The 17307-nt window shown below is 43.3% G+C and overlaps 2 protein-coding genes across 2 annotated transcripts in view; one reads left to right on the top strand and one right to left on the bottom strand.

The window, feature by feature from the left end:
* The window catches only part of CC2D2B (coiled-coil and C2 domain containing 2B), a 37671-nt gene extending 35818 nt beyond the window's left edge, over positions 1 to 1853 (top strand). Inside the window, exon 38 of the mRNA XM_081189454.1 lies at positions 980 to 1853. The gene's annotated coding sequence lies outside the window, so the exon portion shown is untranslated. The remainder of the gene's footprint in view (positions 1 to 979) is intronic.
* On the bottom strand, positions 320 to 16154 carry CCNJ (cyclin J). Its single transcript, XM_081189510.1, has 6 exons — positions 12981 to 16154; positions 12209 to 12345; positions 7006 to 7216; positions 5075 to 5374; positions 4815 to 4974; positions 320 to 3074 (listed from the first exon to the last, which is right to left on the bottom strand). The coding sequence occupies exons 2-6, from the start codon at positions 12275 to 12277 to the stop codon at positions 2678 to 2680; spliced, it is 1137 nt and encodes a 378-aa protein (XP_081045636.1). The 5' UTR covers positions 12278 to 12345; positions 12981 to 16154; the 3' UTR covers positions 320 to 2677.
* Positions 16155 to 17307: the final 1153 nt, after the last annotated feature.

The raw sequence follows: 17307 nt of genomic DNA, 5'->3' as shown, positions 1-17307 counted from the left end.
TTCTGTTAGCAATTGCCCTATAACCATGCTGATTTCAATGTGATTTCAGCATAAATAGCCTATAGTTCCACTGCTAGTTGTTTATAACCTAATACAGAAACATTTCCTGTCTTGCTTCCTCTCCTTCTTAGAAGAGGAGGATGTGTCAGTGGTGGAGCATAAAGTAGACCTTTTTTTGCTATAGATTTTTTAAAAAGTATTTCCTGCCTATTTTGTTTATAGAGTTAGCATATTTTAAAAAAACACGCATGCTGGGACATATGGTATAGAATGAGCTCCATTCAATTGCTGCACTCAAATATACACACCACTAGAGAGATGATTGCTCAAAACTAGTTTTATTTTTAAAATGAGTGCATGGCACTCAGCTGGAATTTTTTTATTGTAGACATTTCTCTTGCATGACCACGACACATAATTCCTTCAGTTGGAATTTCAAGTAGTGTGTGGATTCAGTGGAGATTGACCAAACCCATTTTTTTTATATATAAAAAAGCAATAACTGGAAATGGTTCACAGTGCATATTCTATTGTCAATATCCTGCTAGTATGTCAAACTCAAAAGGCTACGGTAAATAATAAATAAATAAAAAATTCAGAGCAGAAAACCACAAACCCAATAGCACATAGTGGATCCTTTTAAGTCTAATGACTTAAATACAAACAATACCCTATTACACATAGGCTTTGCGGTTAACTAATTACCCTCCCCCATAATTCCAGTGTTAATTATCAGCTAATGTTTGAGTGTACAGGCCTACAAAATAGACATCTTTTGTATTAGTAACTCGTTTGCTGTCTCACACATGGAGGATGAAAATGAACCCAATGTAAAAAAAAAACACAAAATAAGTAACCTGCTGTTATTTCAAGTCATGGATTACCACAAGACTGTACATTCAACGTATTATTGAGGTAGTCAAACAATGAAGTCTTACGTATAGTATTACAAACTAAGTTGAGTATCTTTCCTTTTCAGATGCATTCTGTAGTCCTTCATCCTCACATATTAAAGTGAAACCACCACAAGTGATACCATCAGACCTCTACCTCTTCTATTTGCAACCTTCTCTCTGCCCCTTTAAAGGACAGCATGTGAGAGGAAAACAAGACAATACCTTAGGAAAGAAGTAGCAAGGACACTTTATCAAATTGGTGGTGTTCTCAGAATGTTCCCTTCTCTCAAAAACTCACATTTGTCAAAGACACCCTGAAAATATATTACGGTATAAAATAATTGCCTCAGAGGATTGTTTCTCCTTTAAATTAAAGAATATTTTCTTGCAGCATACTCAGCTCTAGGAGAGCCTTTTCATCAAGCAGTGCCATTTCTCTCAGAGCACCAAGTGTTTGGGGATGGTCCCTTTTGTGAGGAAAATCTGTTGACAATTTTTATATATACTTTCCCCTATCAACTCATACTATTCTTTTGAAAAACTTAATCCATCCCTAGACATCAGGAAGCAAGTGCTACCCTCTGCCTTCAACCATCATGGATTCCTTCTCACATCTACATCAGATAGGAAGCTAGAGAAGATGTAAGGTGTTCACCCATTTGCCACTCTGTTACTGGTATGAACCCAAGTATAGGAAATTAAATAGCTAAAAACTATCACCTTTCTGATAGTTATGCACTTAGCAGTCTTTGTAGGACTATCTAGTTCACATCAGAAAAATATCTGAATCACTATTAATACGATTGTAGAAACAAGAAGTGGTAGCTGTTCTGGTAGAGCCTGAGAACTTCAATCCCGTATTTGCTCTGCAACTATCATGTACAATGCTATGCTTCTTGAAAAGATTTAAATTGTACTTTCTCCCAATTTAAGTAGGAATTCAATACAATGGAGAGGGGGGAAAAAAGGATTTGGGTCATAAATAGTTGGTTACATAATCTAGGGGAAACCACAAACAATATTCAGTTGGCTATGGTACAACATTGGTTTTGTTTGAAGATAGCACACCATTCTTCCCAATAGAAAGCACAATTTTGGATTAAGGGAGTAGTCTGGATGAGTATCTGAACTCCCTTTGGTATTTGCTATGGCCATTACCCTGAGTGAGGAAACCCAAGAACACTACTTAAATGATATACACCAGTATCAAAGTAGTTTGATTATTCCCTGAGTTAGTATGACAGTTTAGCTCTAAACTGGTTTCAGCAAACACTAAAGTACTTTGAAGTATGAGATATACAAAAAAGATAACCCAAAGGGCATTCTAACACAAAATCTCATCCAAAGATCTTGAATGAGAGCGGAACTGCCAATTTCAATCAAGAGGTTCTCTCCTCTCTCCCATGTGGCTCTCCATCCTGAAGGAAAGCATGGCACTTGGTGGAGTTTAAAGTCTTATTCAATACTGTATAGCGAAGGGTAGACGCAGTGGTCCCTTTAGAACCACACAGGATCATTCCTCTTCATGGGAAGACAAACTAAGCCAGTGCAGCAGTTTCTCAGCATTAGTTTTAAGTGCGGGCTTCAACTGAACAAATACAACAACTGTGAACGGGGAATAGTCCATCCTTCTCAGGTTATTAACACCTTATCAGTAGGTATAATCTCATATTAGCAGTTCCTGCAATCGAGTTACCTTTAAAAAAAAGTATTCAACTACTTCTCTGCTGTTAAGAGGAAAAATAGAGGACTGTCCTCCTTGCAGCGTTTTGCTGTAGTTATCACCTCTCAAAGCAGGGAGTAATGCAAGGATAACGTCCAGCAATCTGATAGCTTCGGTTGTAAGAAACACTTATACATGGCTTCACTTCTATGGGGACAGTTAGTGACATTCCAGCAGCCGTCTGTATATGACCTCTAGCCTGGACACCACCTTGTAAACCAGCTGGGCAAGTCTGCAGTGGATAAGACGACGTGTGGCCAGATGGCAGAATCTGCTGGCAGTTTTGCTGCTGCGCTGTTGGATGAAACTGCTGAGGAGTCTGATGTGCTTGAACATACTGGGGTATGTGCTGCTGTGGAGGCTGTGGGGTTGTTTGAAATAAACTGTGCTGGGCTGCTTGAGAACCGTGCTGTCCTTTTTGCTTGTTGGCTTCTTTTACATCATTATCATGGGCTCTAGAATATAATATTAAAACTTTGTTTTACTATCCATTTTAGAGAGGCTGGAAACCAGAACCCACCCATTCCATGTATGTATGTATGCATGCAGGCAGGCATATTGGGGTGAGAGTATTTCTTCATATATCAAAGCCTATTTGATATGCATGGAAATTTCTGTGGGAAGAAACTGAGGATGTCCGTGTGGGGAGAGAAACACACATATATAGGTGTGAACATTATTTACAATGCTTTAGATCCTGGCCCCAGTTTCAACAACAATAGAACACAATAATCTCAGTATTCTGTTTCACAGACATTACCTCATGTAAAGCAAATGTAACAAGCACTTTACATCCTTGTAAAACAATTGGACTGGGGGGCAGAGGGCGGGAAGAGACTTGTCAGAAAATAAGCAGCCTTCCAAAACAGATGCAGATCTGAATTTACATTGCTGATACATTTTAAAAACAGCATCTAAGGTTGATTTTAAAACAGGGTGTTTCTTTTTTTACATATGCAAAACTTGGTATTTTTGAAAAAAAACAAAACAGTAAACCAGAGAAGGGGAATCTGTGGCTCTTGAGTTGTTGGGCTCCAGTTTACATCAGCCCCAGTCAATATCACCAATGGGCAGTAGTTTCACTCCAACAACATCTAAAAGGCCACAGGTTTCCTATCCTTACAATAAAATACGCCTCAGAAGGTTATACTCTGAATGGCTATTAATTTTTTAATAGTTTCAGTATGCTTAATAAGCTCCGCATTCTGGCACCTTAAATCTGCAATCCAAAACACTGTCATTTGTGAACATAGCTTGTTGAAATTGATAGGGCATGCATGCAAGACCATGAGTTTAGCAGCAGGGCGTTAAAAGGGTATACTTTAAGCAAATGAATTCATGAATGTTTGAAACAGGTGACAGTTTAATCAAAAATAATAAGTTTAATGTTTATCACCATCTGGTGGGTATGAATGAAGCACAGAACTCCTAAGTCGTCTTTACAACTTCCTGTATTTGACTTATTCTGGCTATCTTATGGATATTGTTAGATTAGTTTTTATGCTGTTAAACGTGTATCCTTCTGCTCTTTCATTTTATTGTAGGTACATCACCTTGGGTACTTCAGTAGAAAGATAACCAATAAGTGCACTGATAGAAGTCAGACAAGGTACTGTTTATGCAACTATTTCTAAGGCACCAAAGCCACCACGAGCCAGATTTTCCTTGAAGTAGTAATGCAAATCAAAACTCCACAATAAAAAGCCTAAATAAAAATAGTTGTATGAATAAAGCCATCATACAATTTCAGACCTTCTAAAGTGGTGGATTGCAGGCTGAAGACAATGGATGCAGAGCAAGGCAGCACAAGGAGGGGGAAACCACATTCAAGTCAAAAGCCAATTTTGTCAAGTGGGTCCCAAGGAAGGCAAGATTAGAATGAAAGTCCCCTTAATAAAGGCACTTTGTACCTTAGCCAAAACACACAAGGTTGAAGTCTGTGATAGCTAGGATGAATTTCGGGCAGAAAAGGGGGAAGTCATCGGGGGGGGGGGAATAATAAAATGTGGCAATTATTGTGAAAGCATTCAAGCTAAAAATGAACCAGTTGCCAGAATCAAGAATGACACCAGCATGACTACCAGTTTCTTCAAAGGGATCACAAGGCAAAACGAAACACATACACCCCACTGCATTCCACCACTTGGGCGATTTAAACCCACACCATCACGTCAGAGACTGCATGAAAAACTTACACCAACAATCGTTCAATGCATGGCACCAGGAAGTCCCAGGAGTACGCAGTAAGGCGATGGAGTCTTGCTGGCCACGTTGGAGAAAGACGCAAGATAATCCTTGAAGAAGCCACACATGCAGCAGCCACTAACGAAGGGGCATAATTTAAAAATGCATGATCTGGAGAGACATCGGAGGATCACGGTTTAGTCAAGCACAGTATTAGCTGTGTAACCTAAGTAACTAGGGGGGTCTTTAGAACAAAGCCATGAAAACGCACCTTGCAGGGATACTTCCAAAAAGTAGTCGGCATATTTTGCCATGTACAACTTTGTCTTGTCCAAGCAAACCATTGGCCATCCATCATGAAGATCGGACTCGTGAACGGCAATGGAGAGGTAATAGTCAATGAAGTGAGCAGCTGTCGGGAGGCAGAGGTTCCACTGAAAGGTTTCTAGTAACAGCAGCTCCATGTGCAGCAAGTTCTGTTTGGTTAGTACCAGGTTCATGTTAGTCATACAACCCAAGCTGTTTAGCTGTTCAAGTTTGGGCACACTGTCTTCCTTCTCTTCAAATTTACCTTGAGGGAAGTGAGAAGGTAAAATTCCATTACAGCATAGGTACACGATAAAAACAAATGTATTTATGTTTTAGTTCCTCATGAAGGAACGGCAGTGCCTCAAAAAGAAATGGATCAACGTTGCAAAATAAAAATAATAGCAGCTGCTATACAGCAGGGTTAGCCATCAGGGTGCCTTCCAGGAGTTGAAGCATAACTGTCATCATCCTCAACCATTGGCTGGGGCTGATGGGAGTTGAACAACTTCTGGAGAACAGCATGCTGGTCAGTCCTGCTACAGAGGATTAGCTAATTGCCACCACCTGCAAAACATTACAACAGGGATTCTGTTGCACTTGTAGTACCTTATATCACCTCATAGCGAGAAGCTGCAGAGGTAGATAACGGCCTAACCAGAGCATATATACACTTTCTATTCAGCATAAAGGATATACATTTACAAAATCTATGGTAGATCTGGTCCTCAGTTTAAAAATTAAATATAGGTTGCTCATTTAGGTTGACAATATAAATGGATTTATTTATATGTTTATTTTTTTAAGGTTTTGACAAAAGCGTTTTGAGTAGATTCAAGGCAGATTTGGTTTGCCACTTCAGATATATTCACAGAGTAGAAAGCGATTGCTTTTTATTTGGGATGTATGCCATACTCAATGCTGCAGTATCTGAAATAACCAGTTTTGGTTTCCGTATTTTTGCAAATGTGAGAGAGAGGATACTAGGTATAGTATCGAAATATTTGAAATTCTGAGGTATTTCATCCTTTGTTAAATTGCGAAATCAATTGTCCAGAAGCTTCTGAGGTAGACACAACAACTTCTAGCAGGAATTCTGCTGCTCACCCAAAGCCCACTTCACAATTTACTCATTGGGACAGGGGCTGCTTTTAGCTCTACCCTTCATTACATTAGCTCTCTGCTGCAGAAGTTATGGTTTTCTTTCAATTTGCTGAGGATCCTGGCACAATCTGAAATGCTTCCTGCCTGGGGTTCCACACTGTGTAGTGAGACTCCACATGTAGACTCCCAATTTATAAGTTATGATCAACATGGCAGAGGTGGGAGGAGTCACACTTTCGGGGGCAGGTTTAAACACAGCCCCAGTCACCTTGCTTTTGATGTGATTCGTACAGTGGAACCTCAGAAGCTGAACGCCTTTGAACTCGAATGTTTTGGCTCCTGAACAATTCAAAACTGGAAGGGATTATTCCGGTTTTCGGAAGCCGAACATCTGGCACGGCTTCCAATTGGCTGCAGGGCGCTCCTGCAGCCAATCGGAAGCCATGCCTTGGTTTTCGAACTGTTCTGGGAGTCAAACAGACTCCCAGAATGGATTAAATTCAAAAACCACAGTGCGACTGTACCTGAGGCAGGCCAGAGAGTAATGTGATATTAACACAGGACATGTGGATATAAGCATGAGATTGAATCTACATAGAACAATGCTCACTGAGAAACTGCCAAGGCCCTGTGTCTCCCTCACAATCCTTTGATATCATGCAGGGTGTTGCTTTTCTTTTTTCTTTTTGCATAGTTGTAGGACATGTAACAGACTGGAAAATGGAGGAGCTTTTAACCGAACAATGGGAAATATGATTTTCAAATCTGTTAATCCTGTTGCTTCATACTTACTCGCTAAAAGCAAACAGGAAAGAGCCACCACATGCAGCTGCTGAATGGATATGTCGTAACGGTCCATAAAGAGGTCCAGGAGATAAACAGCAAGATGGCGGGCAGCAGGGCAGAGCCTGAAGCGATTGCTCACAATGGCAATCAAATCTGCAAAGTATCTTCTCAGATTTAACTGGGGAGACTGGCCTTTATAGGATGGAAGCTTCAGCTCCTAAGTGGAGAATAACAGGCACTTTAAAAAAGACAGCCACCACTACACGGGCATTGAAACTAACCAAAATTAAAGAAACTGAAGTCATTTTTAAGGTTTAGGAACCTAGGGTTTACAGTTTCTCTTATTTTTTCCCCTACTGATGACACCACACTCCAGATCTTGTGATGACTCTACTCGAATGTTACATTTACAGTCGTACCTTGGATCCCAAATGCCCTAGAATTCAGACGTTTTGGCTCCCAAACGCCACAAACCCAGAAGTGATTGTTGCAGTTTGCAAATGATCTTTTGGAATCCAAACGTCCAACACGGCTTCCGTGGCTTCTGATTGGCTGCAGGAGCTTCCTGCGCCAATCAGAAGCCGCAATTTGGTTTTCGAACATTTTGGAAGTTGAACGGACTTCCGGAACGGATTCCGTTTGACTTCCAAGGTACAACTGTATTTGTTGTTCTTATATCACTCCTTGCCTCCTGCCATAGCAGCTAACTACTGTCTTAAAACTCAATTACAAATAAAGCAGGAATTAAAATTATCAACAGATCAAAAACAACCCTTTAAAACACAACCACATTCCTGCAGCATTCGTAGAAGATAGTTGCCAAGGTCTGTATATAGCCACCCAATGCCAGTTTCTTTAATGTGTCCTGTAAGTAGGAGCAGAAGCACTTTTACACAATGCCTCCCAGTCCCTACTCACAAGTCTAGCAGGATCCCATGGTCAATAGTATCAAAAGTCACTGAGAAATCAAGGAAGAAGAACAGGGTCCAGGTAATCAGTTTCTTCCAAGAGTGCAAGAAGCTGGGCCGCTACAGCCCTCTCGGGTACCTACCTTCCCTCCAAAGGGAAAGCCAGGTGGAAGTCGTCAAATAGCTCTGGGTGCACCGCCATCTCACATAGCTACACATACACAACATCCTGCATGCATCCAAATTAGCTACAAAGAGTGGTGGGTTCAAAATGCACTTATCATCCAGCCCATTTCATCAGCTGCAGCTCTTTTGAGTACCAGGGAACAGCACTGACTACACAGCACTAGAAAGGACACCCAGGAACAATAGTGTTGACGGCCTGCCACATCTCCCTAGAGACTAAGGCCTTGACAGAATTACTAGCTCCATATGCAAGAAAATTCCACTGACCATTCAGGAATCCACTGGATTCCATAAGTGCCCAGGAGTGGGCCTTTTTTTGTATTTTTATTTATTTATAACATAATGGAGTGTAACAGCAGGTGTCAAATAGAAGTAGAGATATATCTAGAATCAAACATGGGAACAAATTTCCATACCAAAATCAAACATAGCAACAAAATACCACAAGGTTCCAAGTAACACAAATGGGTTTACATTGTCCTGCACCTGATTACTGCAGTACATTATAAAGAGTCAGTTTTTGGACAAAAGCCTTATTTTGTTGCCTGTTCTCTCCAGCTCTCACCATATATGTAAGCGTTGTTCATAGGCCTTTCCATCCCTACCACCACCACCCAAACTACTTTAGCCTTCAATCCTATTACTTGTAACAGTGCTCACGTAACAGACAAGGCAAAAGGCTTCTTCAGCTAATCTAGAACAGTAACACCCCCATGCATATGAGCAGCTGGGACAGCCCACTACACGGGCTTCTATTACATTAGCAAGATCTGCCTATAATCATTGCTTTCACAACACCTCTGTGGTGGAAAGGGTTACTGGATCTCCAGCTCACAGCTGGACCAAGGGGAGGCAGCCAATTAGCACATCTGACTAGCAGGCATGCCAGCACTTATCACCTCTCCAGACTTGTTTGTACAAAGCAGATGCTATGATCCATCTATTCACATGTAAGTACCCAAGAATTCACTGGAGCTAAGAATACAAACTGCCAGCAAGTCTGTAGTCTAGGAAGTTATGAAAGATCATTACAATGAGCACTGGGTGTTGCTAGAACAGGGAAACTTTATCCAGCACTATATCCAAGGGCTCAAAAAAATTGGGCTCTGTAGAGCATGAGACTCTGAATCTTAGGGTTGTAGGTGCAAGGCCCATGTTGGGCAAAAGATCCCTGCATTGCAGGGGGTTGGAATAGAGGACCCTTGTTGGTCCCTTCCAACTCTACAATTCTATGATTCTAAGTGTTCTTGGTTTTCACAGGGAAAACCACAGATAAAATGCTTTGACACACAAAGGCCTGAATTTACTTTACTGCTCAGCTGCCTTAGATAGCGATTATCCTTTGTAGTTAAGGGTTAACTGCAAGAGTCACTGCTTTAGTTACCTGACTCAGAGCAGTCAGCTAGGTAAGACATCACAGCCCAATGCTTTAAAAATAAACATACGACCGAGAATCACTTCCACTGAAGACAAGACAAGTCTATAATTAAAGTAATCAAGACGGAATATCCCCAAATAATAGTTTGGATTTAGTTTGCAGCAAATAATGATTTACTGCGGAATAAATCCAGAATTTCAGGATCTTTTTTCGAAGGCACATCTGACTTCAGCTATCTTTCTTAGCTTACACTGGGATCAACAAAGGCTTTAAGAAGCTGGTGAGAGAGCAGAAAAATGGGACGATAGTCACACAAACCACTCATGCTTCAAAACAGCTGCCAGGGCAAGTACACTGGTTTAGTTTCAAAGAGATGTTGATGCTTCAGTTGTCAGTAGAACAGAATGGGGCAGCCCTGCTCCTGTTTGTGACCTATATGTGAGTATGACTAGGGTGCTGTTCAGACAGATTAATGCTTAAAAGGCTGCAGTCCTAAGCATACTTACAAATATGTAAGTTCTGGTGCTTTCAGTTGTATTTACATCTGAGTAAATATGCTTAGAATAAGATGCATGCTCCCCTTCCTCAAGAGAGAATTGACCCCCTGTTGTCAGCCACATCCAGACCTTTACTCTTTCAGAACGCTGCTATAATTAAACATCATCAACTGACATTTATAGCAGTGGTAACTGCTGAGAGTGCATTTGTACAACCAGAGGCAACTACACACACACACACCAAAGGGTTCAGAAATAGGTGGCAACTATTTATGAAATTAACATAAGCGAATCAGTACAGTATATTAACTGGTAATTCCAGAAGAGTTGCCATCATTATTCCAGCAGGGGTTATGTGCCTTTAACAGTAGCACGAAAGGCAGAAATTCAACCACTGCACCTGTTGAATTTCTACCCTGTTTAAAACCACAGGAGTCCTGCCAGAAACAGGTGGCAACTCTTAACTCCAGAGCAGATAACATGCATTTGTTTATTATTAAAAACTAAAATCAAGAAGACATTCCAGACAGAAACCCAACGTTTTAAGTTTGGCAGCCTATAAGATTTGTAAGTAAGAAATGTTCTCACACTGGTCCTTTGAGGAAGACCGCTGCATTTTTATTGCAGTCTGCCTCTAGTCTAGGGGAAAGAGACAAATAGAGCTAATAGGCTGGCAATTTCCGACTAGGATCTATAGCACTAGCCAGCTGTCTAATGTCCCTTTAACGACTATGACCCAGCCTCTCCCACAGTTGTTTCTGCCGCCCAGCAACCCACTATCACATTTTATTCATTCTTTAGGTAGTTCCCATGAAACTCTGGCTCAATAGCCCAGTTAAGCAGCCTTGAACTTCCACACAGCGCAACGGGCTTTGGGACAAGGCATCTGAAGTTGCCTTGATGTTGATTTATTTCAAAAAAAGGAAAACCCTTTTGTATAGAAGGTAGAATAAAGCCTTTTTTGATCAGGGATGAGTCACTTTGGGAAAAGCCAAGACTAAACAGGTTCTCACAATTCCTGAATGAGTAGACAGAAAATAAACAGGTCCCTCAATGAAGTTACTATCTGAATAGGAGTTTCATCTCCACATGCTGTTCAATTAAGAAAGGAAAGCTGATCAAGCAGAAGAAAAGTTTCAATGAACTCTTTGAAGACAATGCAAAATATATTACCCTTTGTTTCTATAGCACTTTACATGAAACCTTTGACTCAGCCACCCTTCTTGATCCTCAGAAGGAACATTTCTGACTCCCTTTTGAAAAAGCAACAGGTCCAGTTTCAAATGCTCACAAATATACATACATCTGGCAGACACCATGACTCAGAAGACAGACAGGCAGACACAGATCTGCGAGATCTAGGTTTCATCTCTGCCACAGACATATAATGCAGCCTGAAGCAAGTTGTGTGGGCAGTCTGGGATGTTCACCTTAGGCCCCAGTTCAGAGAAAGGTGAAGTCTGATCCTAGGCAGTTTTAGGACACCAGCTTGGAGTCTAACTTTGCTTCCATGAACAGAATACAGTACAAGGAACATTGCTTTGGCAACTTTCCCCTCTCTACCCAGTCTCCTCCAAAAACTGTTCCTAGTGGCTGGGAGGCCCTGGTACACCGTGCTGGGTGCACATGAAAGTTGACAAGAGTTGCCCTGTCCCATGAGAGAACAAAGCAGCTTAGGAATTAAAGCCACCGGAACCAATGGGATTTAATGTACCTAAGCTTTATGGTGCAACCCTATGAGTGTCTACTCAGAAGCAAGCCCCCTTCAGTGGGAAATACAAGGCCGGTTATCAAGATGGATTTAAAGCACAACTAATTTTCAGGGCATAGGGGCCTCAGAAGCAAGTCCCCCTGAATTCCCAACAAGCATGCAGTTAAGTTTCCCCACCTGCACGTGAACATATTAGCAACTTTGCTCCTGAAACAGCCCTGTGAAGGAACACAAGACTATGAAATCCATCTGGAGGTAAACAGGCGGCCCATAAGGCACCGCCTTCCTGCAAAATGTAAACGCTGGGGACAAAAGAGTGAACGCAGGAAGCCGTTTGATGCGCCCAATGTGGGGTGGGAGGAGGACAGAGAGAAAGAGCAGCAGGCAGCTGTTTCGCCCTGTCACTCAAAAGAAGCAAACTTAATTCTAGCACTGAGCAGCCCGAGAACTACCTTCACCCGGAGCAATTAAAATAAAAAAAGTGGGGAAAAGTGGTACAACACGATGCTGCTCTGATGATCCGAGTTACCTTGTAGCGAAGCGCTTGGTGGATGTCGGCAGCGAGCTGTCCTTTCCACCACTGCCCCTCTAGCTCCATGGGACAGGGTGAGGCGGCCGGGAATCAGCAGCGGGCGGCGGCGGCAGCAGCAGCAGCAGCACCGAAGCCTGCACAGGAGAGGGAGCGGAAGCAGCCCGGGCTCAGACCCCCTTTTCCAGGGCCGCCGCTTGCGCCCAGTTAGAAGCAACCGGGCAACCCACCCCACCCCACCCCGCCCGAGCTACGAAAACTCCGCGATCCCCTCCCCACTCTCTTTCCAGGGAGGGAGGCTGGCCGAGGGAGCTGCGCTTGAAGCCACGCAGCTGATCCCACTCAATGCACGCCGAGAGAGAGGCGCGCAGGGGATCCTAGGAAGAGCAAGAGAGATCGAGCTCAGAGTTTTTGGTGCCGCGCCCGTCGGATCCCCCTGGTGGGAAGCGGGGAGCCTGGGGTTGCATTAAAGGGCGGCGGCGCGGTGGGCGCCCAGCTGAGCTTCGGAGGAGGCGTAGGACGTCTTGGCCTCTCGACAAGAGCTGCGGGGATGAGCGAGCGCCGACCACCTCCTCCCCGCCCAAGACCGTCCCGCAGCAACTGCCAACTTTCCTCCTCCTTGTGGAAAGCGAGAGCGCAGCGCCAGATGAAGCTACAACAAAGGGCTTGACACGCTTCCTCCGTCTGCTGCCCGAGCTTGCCTCTGGAGAGTCCCCTTCTCCTCCTCCTTCGGAGCTCCGCGCAGCCCCGCCGCCGCCTCCTCTCCACTTACCCGGAGTTTGCCCAGCTCCACTTCTCTCTTTACAGCCCCCGGGCCAGCAAGAGATCCACCTCGGGGATCTCCCCGGGCATCGCCCCACCTCGAACGCCGATCTGCAGCAGCAGCAGCAGCCTCAGGCTCGGCATCCCGCGGGAGCTGCGCTCGTCGCCCGTCGCCATCCGGCGGAGCGGCTCCCTCCGTCCATTGTTAAAGGGGCTCCGAGAGCGACTCTGTATACAAAGACAGCGAGCCGGACACATGCGGCCGCGCCTCCGCCAATCGGCGCTCGCCTTACAACTCCGCTCCGGCCGCGCGCTCCAATCAGCGCGCGCCATCCACTCCCTTACCCCCGCCGCTGCCATATGCGCTGGAAGTTTTTGGGCCAATTGGATTGCCGTAGGCCGCTCAGACTTAAAAAAGCAAAAGCGAGGCGGCGGGCGGGCGTGGAGTCACGTGGTCTGGTTTGGGGCAAGTGGTTTTAGGTGCGCTCGGGTAAAGGTCGCCTTGCGTGGATTGATTTTGGTTTTTTTTAATGTTCAAGGCGGGGATCTGTAAACGACTGGCGGGGGACGTCTTGCGCGTTGTGAAAGTGTGTGTTTTGAACAAGTTTGAATAAGCGTATGTGCTTATCAGTTTAGAAAAGGTTGGGTGCGGAGAACAGCCAGGATCGAATAAGGGGATCGTGATAAGAGGAGTGGAGGCTGCATTGATCAAGGGTCAGAGAGCTTGTCTGATGGCCTTTGCTCCTCTTCCCCCTCCAGCTGCTGGGAATCACTTGATGGCTCTCCTTCTCAGAACACACTTCCTAAATTCAGCTGCACTGGTGCAACGTTTGGCATTTTACTAAACCGCTCGGTTAATTGATAATTTGTAGAGCTCAGAAACATGAAAGTTGTGTGACTCAATGCGAACCATGTTTAATGCATGATATTTAATTAGCAACCCCAAACTGGGATGCCTTGCCTAATAGTCTGTAGATATTATTTCAGGTGGCTATGCAGAGTAAGGAGAGTTGGGCTGCATCCTTTGCACACTTAACAGAGAGTATTACCCCATTAAATACAGTGCTACCTACATCCAAGTAAACATGCATAGGATTATGTTGCATGGCTGTGCTGTTTAAGATTCATGTAAGGCTCCTTAAGTCTTAATGCTTGCTTACTTGCACTGCGTGGTGGCTATGCCCTGGGTAAGTTTGACAGAAAGGAGTGGGACCTCAGAGTGAGCAAGCACAGGGTCAGGATGGACATGTGGTAAAGCCATAGCTTTTGAGCAAAGCCATCCAGACTCTGTTGTTGGTACTACAGTCATACCTTGGGTTGAATGTCCTTCGGGTTGAGCATGTTCAAGTTGTGCTCTGCAGCAACCTGGAAGTAACGGAGCGCGTTACTTCCATGTTTCACCGCTCTCGCATGCGCAGATGCTCAAAATGACGTCATGCGCATGTGTGGAAGCGGCAAAACACGACCCACGCAGACACGCTGTTGCGGCTTACGTTGCGTTCAGGATGCGAACGGGGCTCTGGAACGGATCCCGTTCGCATCCCGAGGTACCACTTTACTGAGATAGCTCAGTTTGTAGAGACAGGGTTGTGGGTTCAAGCCCCATGTTGGGCAAAAAGTTTTCTGCACTGCAGAGAGTTGGACTAGATGACCCTCCTGGTCCCTTCTAGGTCTGAAATTCCATGAAGTGGGACTTCTGAGTGAGTATGGATACAATTTGGTATCACATCTTATTACTTTTTTGACATGATGCAGGCACTGTTCCACATTCATGGAGATGAAGGAGAAGGGCTTGGGATTTGTGTAGCTGTTTAATAGTTGCAGCCTCTCTTTCATAAAGCATGAAGTCTGCTCAAGCGAATAGAGCTTGTGTGAGAAGAATGTAGTAGTTGGACCTGTCTAGTCACTTTTGCAGCCGAGGAGGTTTTGTGCACATGCTATCATCCATGCTAAATTGTATTTAATTCAGTGAGAGATGCATGCAAAGGATCACACCAGGGTCAGGGCCATCATTAGGCCAAGTAGGCAGCTATCTAGGGTGCAAATCTCTGAGGGGCGCAGTACTGACCTTTGAGGGGCACTGTTTTATACAGATTAGTTTTTGTTATATGTTCTAAACAAAATGTTTACTTGGTATTTTTCTTGGCATTCTGTGGTTCATCTGAAAAGTTGTACAGTGCTGGCATAGGATTCTTTAAAAAAAAACTTGTAGAATTATCTAGCCCTTTTTGATCCTATCACAAATGAACATTTGCACAGGGAAAGATCAAGAAACAATGGTTGCTACCTGGGAAAAGATATCCAAAATGAGCTTACCGTATATAGCTTCTAGTAGATGTTGCAAAGCAGAACAACTTAGCATATGCAAACTCAGCCAAATACTGCTCAATTATTCTGGACTGCACACCTGATGTTAGTCACATTGAACAACTTACGATGATTGTATATTATGTTGATGCTATCAAGCCACAGATAATGAGATGTCTGAGCCTGAGGTTATCATAAGAGAACATTTCTTGGGATTTGTTCCACTATAAAGGAGACTACAGTGCCTTTATGACAGAAACTCTTCTTGGACAGCTTGAGCAAATGGGATTAACAATTGAGAACCTTGTGTGGTCAAAGTTACGATGATGGAAGTAACATGAAAAGCAAAGAAAATGGCATACAAAAGAGAGTCTGGGACATAAACCCATGTTCCCTTTTTGTGCCCTTCAATGCACACTCTTTAAACTTGGTAGTCAATGCTGCTGCTAAATGTTATTTGGAAGCAACCAGTTTCTTCAGTTTGGTTCAACAGATCTGTAATTATTTCTTTGCATTGACTCAGCATTGGAAAATTCTAACTAGCCATGTATCACACTTAGGCATCAGTTAAGCCAAGGAGTACATCTCTTTATACTACAACAAAAACTCCAGGATAATGTGCCTAATGTTTCTGTTGCTCTAAGAATATTTCCCACACTTCCAGTGTCAATGGCAAGTGGTGAACACAATTTCTCAAAGCTCAAACTTATATAAACTTACATTTTGCAAGTAGTTGGCTTGGTAGCTATATGAATTGAACATGCCCAAGTATCAGCACTTGAAGGAATTGGTGACAGAATTATCAAAGGAAAAGGCACACAAAGTGAGATTTTGATGTGCCTGGAATTGAAACTTTTAGAAGACTAATTGTTTTAACATCACAATTCACACAGTTGTTCAAAATGCTTTGTGTGCTAAAATAAATTTAGCAGTTTCAAGTTTTGTGCTTTTCATTTTTTCAACAAGACATCTGTTTTTGAAAATTGATGTTAGCAATTTTGGAGTAGTGGGGGTGGGGAGTGCAAGTAGTTAGCCTGGACTAGGGTGCAAAATTGCCTGGGACAGGGGCTGGACCACACCAAGACAGTTTGCTTCTCCTGTGACTGTTTGATCATGCTATGGAAGTGTGAATCCCAGCATCCTTTGCAACAAGCCATGTCTACTGATGGTGCTGTGTAAATAACAATCCCGGTTGTATAGAATTGGCAGGGCCAAACTAGATGTGCTACTACAAGATGTGCATATTTGTACATATGTCCCCTGAATTTATTCAGGTATTTGTACCCTGTTTTTCCAAGCAAGATGTCTTCCAAGCAGCATACAATGCCTTCATAGAGCAGGATACAATATCTACTATAAATGGTCTCTAAGGTGCTACTGGACAATTTTTTAATTTCTTTTGACTGCGTCAGACCAACACAGCTACCTACCTGGATATACAGTGTGTGTGTGCTGCCTACAATAAACTCTTAGGTGTGTGTGTTGTTGAACAATGTTCACTTTATGATTTTCTAAATTACTAGTGTGTGCTTTTATGGTGAAATGGCCAACAAACTAGAGCAAAATTTAGGATGCCAAAGATTATTGATAAGAGAGATCACAGTGTGATTTTGGCTCATGCCTTTCAGTTAGCATAACAGCCCTCTCCTTGCATTGCAGAGAAAGTGACAGAATTTATTAGGGACTTAGAAGAACTGTGTGGATCATTAAATACCCGATCCATTTTAGAAAATCTATGGGAACAGAGTGTTTAAGCTTTACAGTGGAGCATCTCTGAAAAATGGTCGCTCACACAGGAAGAAGGCAAAATTTCAAGTGGGTAAAGAACACTGTGTAACTGGAACAAATGACTTGTTTTCCAAGCCATAATATAGCTAGGGCTACCCTAAAAGCAGGTCAGTGTCAACTTGGACTATGAAGGAATTAGAAAGCAAGAAGGGGGGTGGTATAGCCTGAGATGCCTTAATGCATGGGTAGCAAACATGCCCAGGTGCCAAATCTGGCCTGTGGATGGTCCGGGAATCAGCGTG

This window comes from Podarcis bocagei (genome assembly GCF_964188305.1).
Source record: "Podarcis bocagei genome assembly, chromosome: 4".
Lineage (NCBI taxonomy): Eukaryota > Metazoa > Chordata > Lepidosauria > Squamata > Lacertidae > Podarcis > Podarcis bocagei.
Note: the sequence above shows the minus strand (reverse complement) of the source record. Positions and strands in the feature narration are given on the sequence as shown.